This window comes from Cricetulus griseus, chromosome 8 (genome assembly GCF_003668045.3).
Source record: "Cricetulus griseus strain 17A/GY chromosome 8, alternate assembly CriGri-PICRH-1.0, whole genome shotgun sequence".
Classification (NCBI taxonomy): Eukaryota; Metazoa; Chordata; class Mammalia; order Rodentia; family Cricetidae; genus Cricetulus; species Cricetulus griseus.
The window spans coordinates 64,376,180-64,388,299 of record NC_048601.1 but is presented as its reverse complement, the minus strand read 5'-3'; the positions used below and the strand labels follow the sequence as shown (position 1 = coordinate 64,388,299).

General features: G+C 46.8%; 1 protein-coding gene across 2 annotated transcripts in view; it reads left to right on the top strand.

Moving 5' to 3' along the window:
- Positions 1 to 12,120, top strand: part of Tcf7l1 (transcription factor 7 like 1) — a 159,181-nt gene that overhangs the window by 128,940 nt on the left and 18,121 nt on the right. The window contains exons 4-5 of one of the 2 annotated variants that reach the window (XM_027429462.2): positions 7,115 to 7,198; positions 7,489 to 7,530. In XM_027429462.2, the coding sequence (XP_027285263.1) occupies positions 7,115 to 7,198; positions 7,489 to 7,530 (126 nt within the window). The remainder of the gene's footprint in view (positions 1 to 7,114; positions 7,199 to 7,488; positions 7,531 to 12,120) is intronic. The other variant, XM_027429463.2, reaches the window with a different exon arrangement.

The window sequence follows — 12,120 nt, the reverse complement described above, 5'->3', positions numbered from 1 at the left end:
GGAATCCTTGGACTTTATTCAAGAGAGCCTAGCTTAAGGTCATAGGAGTCACTGTTGCCAGTGGGGACCAGAGAGGCAGCCAGGGCTGCTCTCAGGAAGCTGGGACAGACTCTGTCCTCTGCCTGTGTCCATAAAAGTGGAGGGCTTTCAGGAGCCGTGGTAGGGGTATGAGTGTTTCCCTTGCTCCCTACTTGGAGTGCTCTCTTGGGAACCTTGCTGTGGGTTCATTCTGTGACAAGAAGCCTTGATTTTTCTCTGGTGTTCAGACCTAGAGAAAGGTTTTTGTTTTGTTTTGTTTTGTTTGTTTTGTTTTGTTTTCTCAGAGAGCATTCAAACAGAGACCGGGCATGCCAGCGAGTCCTGTGCACACTGAGCAGGGGTGAGAAAGGGCGGGCCTGCCTGGTGTAGGGGCCCTCGCTACTTTCTGGGAGCCTGAGGGTTAATCTCCGTAGCTCATTGGCAGCTCTGCCTCTGTCTAGGGCATGCTGGGATTTCCTCCCAGCTGTTTTACATCAGGAAGATTTGTGTGTTGGGGAAATTCCAGGGCACAGCTGCAATTAATCTGCTGCAGAGTCTCAGAGCAGAGTGGGGATTGTGTAGGACAGGTCTCCGCCCCGCTGCAGGAAAGCAGGCTCTAGCCTCTAGGGAACATCTTTCAGAGGGACCCTTCCCCAGGCCCGAGTGGAGCGGAAACAGCCCACCTGGCTGAGCACTTAGCCCAAGGAGGACTCTGGGAAGCACTGAGAACCAAAAAGAGTCAGCAGAACGTTAAGAAAAAGAGGCACATAATAAAGTAAGAGCAACATCCAGAGCAACACTTGTTAGAACTATCACCCAGGAGAAAACGACTTTTGTTCGCCTTTACTTAAGAATGTGTCACCCTTGTCAGCATTCCACAGAAGAGTATCAGAAAGAGCAAACCCTGGTAACCTCTTAGGGTTCGCCCTGGGAATGCAAAGGTGCTTCCAGGTAGGAAAATCAGTTACTATGGATGCATCTCAAGAATGAGTCAAATCAGAAACCACATGACCGTTTTTTGGCGGGTGCTGAGTGGATTCAAAGTCTGTTCCAATGTGAGCAATGTAACCAGGTGAAGATGTATGTCAGGACTGGGGAGACAGATCTGTTGGTAAGCGTGCTTGCTGCACAATCATGAGGATGAGAGTTCAAATCACCAGCATCCTCACTAACAACAAAAATACCTGGAGCCTGGGGAGATGGCTCAGAGCATAAAGGCACTTGCAGGCCTGAAGAACCTACCTGTGTTTGATCCCCAGAGCCCACATAAAGGTGGAAGAAGGGAACCAACGCCACAAAGTTGACCTCTTGCCTCCACATGTGGCACAGATAACACACACACACACACACTGATTATAAATTTGGGGATTTGTTTGGGTTTTTGTTGTTGTTTTTGAGACACGGTTTCTCTGTGTAGCCTTGGCTGGCCTGTAAACCAGGCTGGCCTGGAACTCACACAGAGATCAGACTGCCTCTGCCTCCTGAATACTGGAATTAAAGGCCTGTGCCACCACCACGAGGCTGATAAATAAGTAAATTTTTAAAAATTTACATTGAGTGTGACCACATGTGCCTCGGTGACCTCAGTGCTGTGGTGAGCAGAGATAGTGGCATCCCTGGGGCTTACTGGTTGCCAATCTAGCTCCAGTGTAGTAAGCAATCCTGTCTCAAGAGAATAACTGAGCAAGATACCTGACCTCCTCTTCTGGCCTCTATGCACGGGAGCACTCACACACACGTGTATACGCCTCACCCATTCACACATAAAAGTAAACACAAAGATTTTTATTGCATTTATTTATTTAGTGTGAGGGGGTTGTGATTGTCACAGCATGTGTGTGGAGGTCAGAGGACAGCTTTCAGAAATCTTCTCTCCTTCTACCATGTAGGTCCCAGGGATCAAGCTCTAGTTGCCAGGCTTGGTGACAAGGGCCATTACCTACTGAAACTACTTTATGGCCCCAAACAACAAGAAAAGATCCATTTTAAACCACAGACTCACTGTACTTAACTATAAACCAGAACAGCAGAAGGCTAGGTCCCCCCCCCACCCCAGTTTCCAAGGTTCTGTGACAATAGGAACTCTCTCTAGGCCCTTCATATGTGTCACAAAACATGGTAGCAAATTAAAGCAGTGTATGTAAGTTGACAGTGTGCCATGGTATGGTATGCATTTTGAAGAGGCCCTTTTGTCATAGACAGCTCTCCAGAGTAGCTGTCACTGTTGCATTGGTATTTTGAAAACCCGGAGCATTGCCTTTTCAATGGCCATCCCAGGAGGGGTGGGGGAGGGTGTAGATGGACCAGGCTGTGAGCACATCAACTACACTCATGCCCAGCTGTGATATGCTAGGCGTAAGCTTGAGCCTCAGGCAGCTTTGTTGAATAGAGCTTAGATAGGGCTTGGCGAAACCTGTTTTAATTTGTCCACACACCATTATTGTGCCCAGAGCCTAAGCTCAGCTACACGTCACTTAATCCCCACAGACATGCTCCACCCATGTGCAGTGACCCCCAGGATAATTGTGGGGCCGACCTCTCATGGGAAACACTGCCAATAAGCGCTTTCTTGGCACTGGAGAGATAGATGTCTCAGTGTTAAGTGGGTACTGCTCTTGCACAGGACCTGCGTTTACTTCCAGCACCCACAGTTCATGGCTCACACAACCACATGTAATTACAGCCCCAAGGGGCCAACACCCAACATGACTGCTGGGGTACCCACACACATGTGCACAACACAGAAAGACAGAATTAAAATTAAATAAATCTTTTTTAAAAAGCTGGTAATTTCCACTGGGCATGATCTAGACATTCAGAACTATGCAGATGCCCGCATATTTCTAGTGCTGACCTGGGACACTACAGTGCTCTTTCCTCCTGTTGCCCTGATTCACGGGAAGCATTTTAGAATTCCTTGTTCTAAGTCATTCTGCTGTTCAGTGAGCCTTAAAGTTCTGCCATCCACCCCACACACGACTATCTTCAAAATACTGAAGAAAAAAAAAAAAAGAGGCTATGGAGATTGCTTGGTGGTTAAAATACTTGCCACACAAGTGTGAGGACCAGAGTTTGGAATCTTGGTATCCATGCAAAAGCTGTGGCCCAGCTGTAATCCCAGCCTATAGGAGGCAGAGACGGGATCCAGCAAGCTCTGGGTTCAGTTATGAGACCCTGCCTACCTCAAGATATTAGGTGAAGACCAATGGAAGATATCTGGTATCAAGAGACTTAGACAAAGAGTGATCGTGCAGGACACTCTGGCTTCTACCTGCACAAGCACACACATGCATGCATGTCCATACAAACACACATGTACACCACACACAAGGAAAAATGTTTAAGTTGAAAAAAAGAGAACTAATGTAGTACTCCCTCCAAAATGATTCTCTGCCCTATTTCCCCAGGCCTGGGCTTAAGACTGTTACCAGCTAAGCTTCCTGGTCTCAAGTAAAATTAATGAGTGAGCCGATGGCACACTCCTATGTTCCCTGCATGGGTCACCGAGTCACTGGAAGCCCAAGAAAGATGTCTCATTAAAGCAACCGAAAGTCAGAGCTCTTACTTTGTCAATGTGTGGTCATGGGAAACTCTTTAGCGTGAATGTAAGTGCGGTAATGACATGCATATGCCTACCTGCACATCTGTACTGTCAAGTGAGATGAGCCCTTGTAAAAATTTAGTAACGGCAGCTCAGCTCCTCTGTGCCTAGACTAGTGATTCCCTGCAGTAGGCAGCCCCCACCCTGGGAACATTTGGGAAAGTCTGAAATGCTTCTTTTCTTAATATTTATGCGCTCTGTGTGTGTGTGTGTGTGTGTGTGTGTGTGTGTGTGTGTGTGTGTGTGTGTGTGTGTACATTATGTACATTTAGTGCCTGCATAGGACAGAAGAGATCAGATCCCCTAGATCTGAGTTACAGGCAGTTGTAAGCTGCCATGTGGGTGTCTGGATCCAAAATTAGGTCTTCTGAAAGAACAGCACATGTTCTTGATGGCTGAGACATCTCTTCATGCCTGACTCAAACATTTCTGTCAGGACAGGTAGGTGTCCTGCTAGTATGTGAGGATAGCACCCTCCACAATGGAGTCATACACCTCAATGTATCAGTCATTAGTGCCAATGGCAAACAGCACTGCTCTGCAGTCCTAAAGCCAGCTGTGTGTGACAACCCAGAAGATCACCTACAGTGTTTTTTACCCCAAACATTGTCCCAAATCAAAATTCAGATTATTTTGGTTCATTATGATTTAAAGCTATCTCTGGGACAACCAACAAGCTCGTATGTTTTTCCAGCTCAATGGGTAGACCTGATGGATGCTGAGACTCCCCTGTTGCAGTTCATGTTAGGGCGATATAACCTGAGCCATTTCCCTTTAGCATCAGATGTTTGCTACTGAGGTTCAGTTTTGTAAACTGGAAGACATTTGGTACTCAGTATTGGCTTCCTCAAGCCACCACCATAGGAGAGCATTGGTGTCCATTTTCCATTCAACCTCTGGTGGTAGGGGCGGCAGAGAGAAAAGGAATGGGAAAGTCCATCAAAGCAAAGGAAGTATTGGACAATGGAATGGGTCATGATGGGCAGAGGGCATCCCACTGGATGAAATGCTTGCCATTTGAGCATAAGGACCAGAGTTCAGATCCCTGGCACCCATGTAAATAACAGGCAAGCACATGATGGCCCACCTTGTACTCCAGGACTCAAAAGGTGACCCCAGAACAAGCTAGTTAGCTAGACTGGACAGCTCTGGCTTCACTGGAGAGATCTTTTCTCAGTGAATAAACTAATCATGACTGAGGAAGACTCTGATCTGAGGTGAGTCTCACACACGCAGGCATGCACACAACACACACACAGAAAATATGTTCTTGATCATAGAATAGTGAAAGGAATGGACCTTAAAGTAAAAAGCAATAATAAAAATCCTAGGCTCAAGTTTTGAGGCAGTTGGCCTATCCCTTTAGCCTATGTTCATAGCTACTGACTCACCCAAAAGCCTAAGCTGGTGCCCCTTCCTGCTACTAGAAGGGCCGTGTGCTAACCTGGGTTCTTTGAGTGGGTGTGCTTTGATTTGTTTTTTATTTTTTCAGGAGCTGGTTCTCACCTTCCACTTGTGGGCAGGACCTTTCTTGTTTCTGCTACTGCACTGAATACTATAGGCTGGTTGACCCTAGAAGCTCCCAGGCAATTCTGTCTCTGCTTCCCATATTACAGTAGCTGGAGTTATAGATGTATGCTCACAGATGATGTGTGTGTGTGTGTGTGTGTGTGTGTGTGTGTGTGTGTGTGTGTGTGTGTGTGCGCGCGTGCGTGCACGCGCGGGATGTTCTCAATGCCTTTACCAGCTGAGCTATTTCCCTACCTTATTTGTTCTTTTTTTTTTTTCTTTTTTTTTTTTTTTTTTTTTTTTTTGAGACAAGGTCTCAAGTAGCCCAGACTGGCTCCAAACTTTCTATGTAGTAGGTGATGACCTTGAACATCTGGTCCTCCTGGCTCCAACTCCCCAGAGCTGGGATTACAGACATGCATTACCAAGGTCAGTTTATGTATTGAGAAGCAAACCCAGGGCCTCATACATGCTAAGAAAGCATTTTGCCAGCCTAAGCTACATCCACAAACCTTGTACATCCACATTTCTGGAAACTCAGCCCCTGCCCTGTTCACCCTACCCAATTCTTTTCCGCTTGTAGCCAGTTGTACCTCCTTCCCCTGTGAAATCCAAGAGTAATGATGATTCAAAGGCTCCCTTCAGTCTCTGAAAGTCCTTCTGAGCCCCCCCCCCCCACACACACACACCTCTTTGCAGAACTCTGGTTCTCAAACTAGTCTCAAGAATTCTGCACAGAGGCTGCCTCGCTGGTCGGGTGCCCAGAAGCACCTTGTCAATGTTGATTCTAGGACAACATGCTTGCTTTTGCTCCTGGCAAAGACTAATGGTTTGCTTATGAACATAATAGCTGCCATTTATCAAACATCTCCCACGTGCAAGACAGTGTTCAGTCCCTGACGTGATCCAGTTCCTGCTAACAGTCTGTAAAGTCAGTCATAATAGCATGCCCCACAGGTGACAAAACAAGACTCCAAATTGTTAAGTCATTTGTCTTGGGTCACAACTTACATTGGTTGAGTGAGATCTGTACCCATGGATGCTGTGCTCAGAGCCCAGCGTCCCCCATTTCCCGTGGACTCCTTCCTGTCAGCTGTGCCATACCAGTGTTAAGGAAAGAAGCAAGAAGATCGCTGCAAGCCCAAGGCCAAGCCTGGTCTAAACAGTGACTTTCAGGCCAGCCAAGACTATTTAACAAGACTCCATTTCAAACAAAGAAACAAAAATCATAATTACTTATAACCCTTGGTTGTGGGGCAGGTGAGAGGTTGTTTTGTTTTGTTTTGTGTTTTTTTTTTTTGACTGATCTTATATATGCTAGACTGGCTTCAAACTTGTTATGTAGCTGAGGGTGATCTTGAACTTCTGATATTCCTACCTCTATCTCCCAAGAGCTGAGATTTCAGTCAGGCACATCACCACCCTGGCCCATGTACGTGGTGCTGAGGGTTAGACCTAGGGCTTTATGGATGCTGTGTGAGTGCGCCCTACCACCTGGACCATATGCTCTGCCCAGTCCAGTGCTTTGTTTTTGTTTACCATTCCCAAAAGTGTGTTTCTAGGGGAATGCCATCAGTGATGCTGCAAGAGATGGAGTGGACCAGGCAGGCCCTCCCTTTGGGAGTCTGTTCTATGGTGATCCATCTTACTCCATACCGAGAATAAAGAAAGCTTGGGCCTCTCAGATAGGTTGTTTGAAGGTGGTGATCATTGTATCCATCCCTTCCCTCACTAAAAAGCTTAGCTGAGTTGTTTGTCGTCTTGCCGCTGGTGATGGGATGGTGGTAGCAGAGTGACTATAGATGTCTGCTGTGCCATATTCGAATCACGTGGCAGTGGAGGCGATGCCTCTCTCCAGGGCCTGTGGGCTTGCAGCTGTAGGCCTCCCATATGGCTGGTGACCTCCCTGCCAGCCCTTTCTATACTTGTCCTGGTACTTGAGAGACTTCATCTCAACCTGCTTCATGTTTTCTGTCCCCTGTGCAGTACCTGCAGATGAAATGGCCCCTCCTTGATGTCCCCTCCAGTGCTACAGTCAAGGATACAAGATCACCATCTCCAGCACACTTGGTGAGTCTGTTTTACCAGTCTGGGCCCCTGCCTCTGACTCCTTCTCACCCTCAGAAGCTTCCTAAGTCTGTCTCCCCGTGTCCTACTTTTCTTGCTATGCTAGAATAGCTAGCTGACAAGGGCGACTTAACGAGGAAGGGTTTGTTTGGCTCACAGTTTGGTGGGAGTGGCTGTCTGGTGGGGAAGCCATGGTTGCAGGAGTGTGAGGAGGCTGCTTACTCTGCACCCACTGTCAGGAAGCAGAGAGTGATGGATGCTGGTGCTCAGCTCATTTTCTCCTTTTTGTTCAGTCTGGGGATCCTGCCCGTTGGATGGTGCCTCCCACATTCCGGGTGAGTCTTCCCTCCTCGGTTAAATCTTTCTGGAAACACTCTCACAAACACACCTGGAGGGTGTTTCTATGGTGATTGTAAATCCAGGCAAATTGACAATGAAGATTAACCCTCACACTGTGTGGGCACAGTCAGGGGTTAACAAAGAGGTTATGTCTTAGACAGCCTCACCTTTTTGTCCACCTCAGCACATAGGCTCGCACCACCTGGAATGCTTGATTGAAGACACATGGCCCTGGCCATTAACCTTGGTTCTTCCTGGACACCTGCTTCAAATCCTTCTCCACTTCCTATGAACAAGGAGTTCTTTCTGTCCAGTTGGTGCTCATTCAGAACACCTCCTCTTCTCCCCATAGCTGCAAGGCTGCAGTTAAAGAGGCTGTTCTCTACCAGCTGTTTCAGGGACGCATCCATTAAAACATGGACAATGGCTCCTCAGCACAGCCGAGGAAAGGGGAGACGGTCTTGGGAGACAAGGGCAATGGGGTCCCAGCAGGACTTCTCACCTCCTCCTGACATAGGAATGAAAAAAAATGTTGCTGGACTAGAACCCTTGCATTCCATCTCCCAAGAAGCAAGCAAGGCTCCGAGTGGGTGCCTGCCAAACTATCTGGTGACTATCTCAGAGTCATAGAGTACCTTCACCTGTGTCAACCTGTCTACTTTACAGACAGGAGACTAGGGCTTCCTCACTGCCGGCCATGCTAGCTATGAAGCCGCAGGAACCCTTAGTGATTTTTGAAGCTTTATTAGAGACAAATCTAAAGATCTACAAAAGCAGACTATATTATATAAAATGAACTCCCGTATGGCCACCACTCCCATTCCCCCCTCCTGCCACTCTTTATTTTACAGCAAATCCCAGACCTATTATTGTCTCACACAGGACTTTTTAAGATATACTGATAATCCTAGCTCATTAAAAGCTTAGAGGCTAGCTGAGAGGAAGAAGATGGTACAGAGAATATAAATAGAGGTGCGGTGAACTTGTGTGGTTTCCAACAATCACTGGACCAGCTTCGACTAGTAGAGCCCTTGGTAGTTTACAACATGATGTCATGTGTGGCTTTCAGATTACTGTCGCAGCCATCTGTCAGAAGGTGGACAGGAATAACCACATAGGGCAGAGCCAGCCACCCAGGGTAGGCTGTCCTAAAACATGCAAGGACCTAGTGGCGGGTTCTGTGTCTTGCCACCAAAGCGCTGAACAGTTGTGCCAAGAATGGGCCCCAAGGTCCTACTTGGGATGGTGAGCATGAGGAACAGATGCCCTCTGGTGGCTTCAATCAATCAGACATAGTGAAGGAGCTTCAGTCCTGACCCATTTAACTTTCTCTCAGTGTCTCCCCCGCTGCTTACTCTCGCCCACCCTGGAACCTCCTGCAGCAGACCCCAAAATGTCGGGGTTTGCTGCCCTCTCAACTTTCCAGAGACTATCTTTTCACAGGATCCTTTTTAGGGACATGATTTCAAATCTAGCACATATTTCTGGGTGTCGCATCCTCCCTGTGAGCATCACCCTACTTGCCTTCTAACACAGCCCAACTTCCCACGCTTCCGTTGTCATGTCTTTCCTGTCAACCCGTGGCGGCCTGGCTCAGCTCTAACTGCCATGCTCAGTCATCTCCTTGCTTTCTAGGCACCACCTAGGTGACATTTGACAGTGTTGACCACGCCCACCTCCTTGGCTCCAGGACACTATCATAGTAATACTGATATTGGCTCTTGGCCTTTTTCTTTCTAGTTCCTTTCCCTCAAATAAACCATCTGCTCATGGCTTTCTCGGGGTGACAGAAAAGTGTTGGAAATTTCCTAAACTCTCAGGGAGCTTCTTGCAGTTGCAGCTGCCAGTCATCTGTCCCCTGCAGCTGAGTGCTCTGGATATCATATCACAGTGCAGGAGGGAAGCAGACAGCCTTTTTTTTTGTCTGAGAGCATACAAGCATGGACTGTTGGTACATATTGCTTTATAGATGGCAAAGTGGACAATTTTCCCTAAATTCCATATTATCATACTCAATATTCTAATATCGCAGAGCAGAAACAGACCTCAATCCCAAGGAAGCCAGAGAGATGGCTCTGCAGACACAGGTGCTTGCTGCCACAGCTGATGGCTTGAGTTTGATCCCTAGGACCTACTTAGCAGTAGAGAGCTGACCCCTGCAAGTTGTCCTCCAACCTCCATAAGCAAACCAGAGAGAAGAAATGTAATTTTAAAAAATCTGGATGGGCTGGGCATAAACAGGCAGATCTCTGTAAATTTTAGGCCAGCCAGGGCTACAAAGGGAGAGCCTGCAATAAATTAAATTAAATAGAAGTAAACAAATCAAAACCTGAATGTTAAAAACAAAAAACAAAAAAACAAACAAACAAAAAAAAAAACTAAGGCACACAAGGGGAACTCCCTTAATATGAACTGGAGCTCAGCAACTCATCCAAACTGCTGAGAGTGGAGGACCTGAGGGGTCTGGGGAGGTGGTGGTGGTGGTGGGCAGGGACTGTGAAACACTGTAGATTTAAGACTCTGGCTTTGCTTCCTTCTCGAAGCTTTAGGCCAATTACCTCATCTCTCTTTGCCTCAGTTTCCTCATCTATTAAATGGGGATTAGAGGAACACTGATGTCATAGAGTGGTACCGAAATGAGGCTCTGTGTTGTAATGAGTTCAGCATTGTGCCCAACACAAAGTAACTCTTCACTAACGGTTAGCTTTCCAAACCATCACCACACCACACCATCGTTGCCACCACTGCTGCTGCCATCGCTATTGTTAGGAAATTAAGAGAGGGAATGAACAATTAACATCCCATTTAATTAGCAGAACTAAGAGGTAATGAGGGCCTGAATTAGGTGCCAAAACAAATGGGCAGATTGTGAAGGTAATAGAGATAATGAGCCCATCGAACTTAACATCTTAATCCCCCAAGGATATGATTTAATTGGGCTGGGGTGGGGCTGGTATCGTAGATTTTTAAGCTCCCCACGGCGACTCTAAGGGGCAGCCAGAGTTGAGAATCATTCCCATAATTGCAAATCAAAGACAGGAGGCAGGGGAAAGAGGCTCCCAACATCCCTAATGACTTACCATGACTCCTTGTCAAGCCAGAGGGTGTGAGCAGAACCAGAGGTTTCTTAAGTCGCAGTCACAGAACTTGGGGCATTGTTTTTTCTTTTCTTTTTTAATTAGAGAAATGAAAACACTCTAGATTATGAAAATTTAGCTTAGATCAGAAGTAAAATATTTGAAGACGTTTGCCCAGGGAGGAGGGCCAATGAAGAAAATAGGCTACATACTTGCAGAGATTTGGTGAGTCATGTGGAGTCCGTCAGGGAAGGGTGTCCAAACAAGTCATAACCTGGCTGTGATGAGCGGAGGCGGGCCTGAGAGGTACTATTACTTCCATTTACACCTTTAAAGCAAGCTCTGGGCAAAAAGCAGGAAAATCGCCTCTGTTGCTGTTTAACTTTCCTGCTTTGCTTTGTCATAAAAATTTTATTTATTTATTTATTTATTTATTTATTTAGTTAGTTAGTTAGTTAGTTTTTCTGGACAGGGTTTCTCTGTATTGTTTTGGAGGCTGTCCTGGAACTCACTCTGTAGACCAGGCTGACCTCACACTCACAGAGATCCACCTGCCTCTGCTTCCCAAGTGCTGGGATTAAAGGCGTGCACCACCAACACCCTGCTAAAGATCTTATTTTTACTTTTTGTGCTTGAGTGCTTGCCTTCCTGTCTGTGCACCTACTTGATGCCTGAGGAAGACATAAGAGGGGGGTCAGATCCACTAAAGCAGTGGGTCTCAACCTGTGAGTCACAAATCCTTTGGGATCGAATGACCCTTTCATAGAGGTCACCCAAGACCATTTGAAAACCCAAAACTTTCCTGGTGGTGGTGGTGGCAAAAGCCTTTAATCCCATCACTTGAGAAGCAGAGGTAGATGAATCTCAGTGAATTTGAGGCCAGCCTGGTCTACAAGGTGAGTTCCAAGACAGCCAGAACTGTTAGGATGAGGAGGAGGAGGAGGAGGAGGAGGAGGAAGAGGAAGAAGAAAATGCATATATTTACATTGCAATGAAACAATTTTATGGTTGGGGTCACCACAACATGAGGAACTCTGTTAAAGAATTGCAGCATTAGGAAGGTTGAGAACCACTGCCCTGGAAATAGAGTAACAGATGGTTGGTTGTGAGCCACCATGTGGGTTCTGGGAACTGAACCCAAGTCCCCTGCAAAAGCAGCCTGAGCTCTTAACCACTGAGCCATCTCTCCAGTCCCCTGTGTAACTATTTATGATATTTGATTACCATGATCTCACTGTGTGGGGATGATTGTGCTGACCCCCACACTATCCCCTCCAACCCTGACCCTGTCTTTTTTCACCACTCTTCCCAGAGTGCTGAGCAAAGAGAAAAGAAAATCTGCTTTGTTCAGAAGCATTTACCCTGCATCTTCCGTATTCACAAGGAGCGTTTGTTAAGTGAGTGAGTGGCAAATGGCTATGAGAAGGCGGGCAGTCCTCCTATTACTTCTCTTACTCCAGGGTCATCTCCCTCTTCTCAGAATGGTAAATGTAATGCATGAGTTAGGTG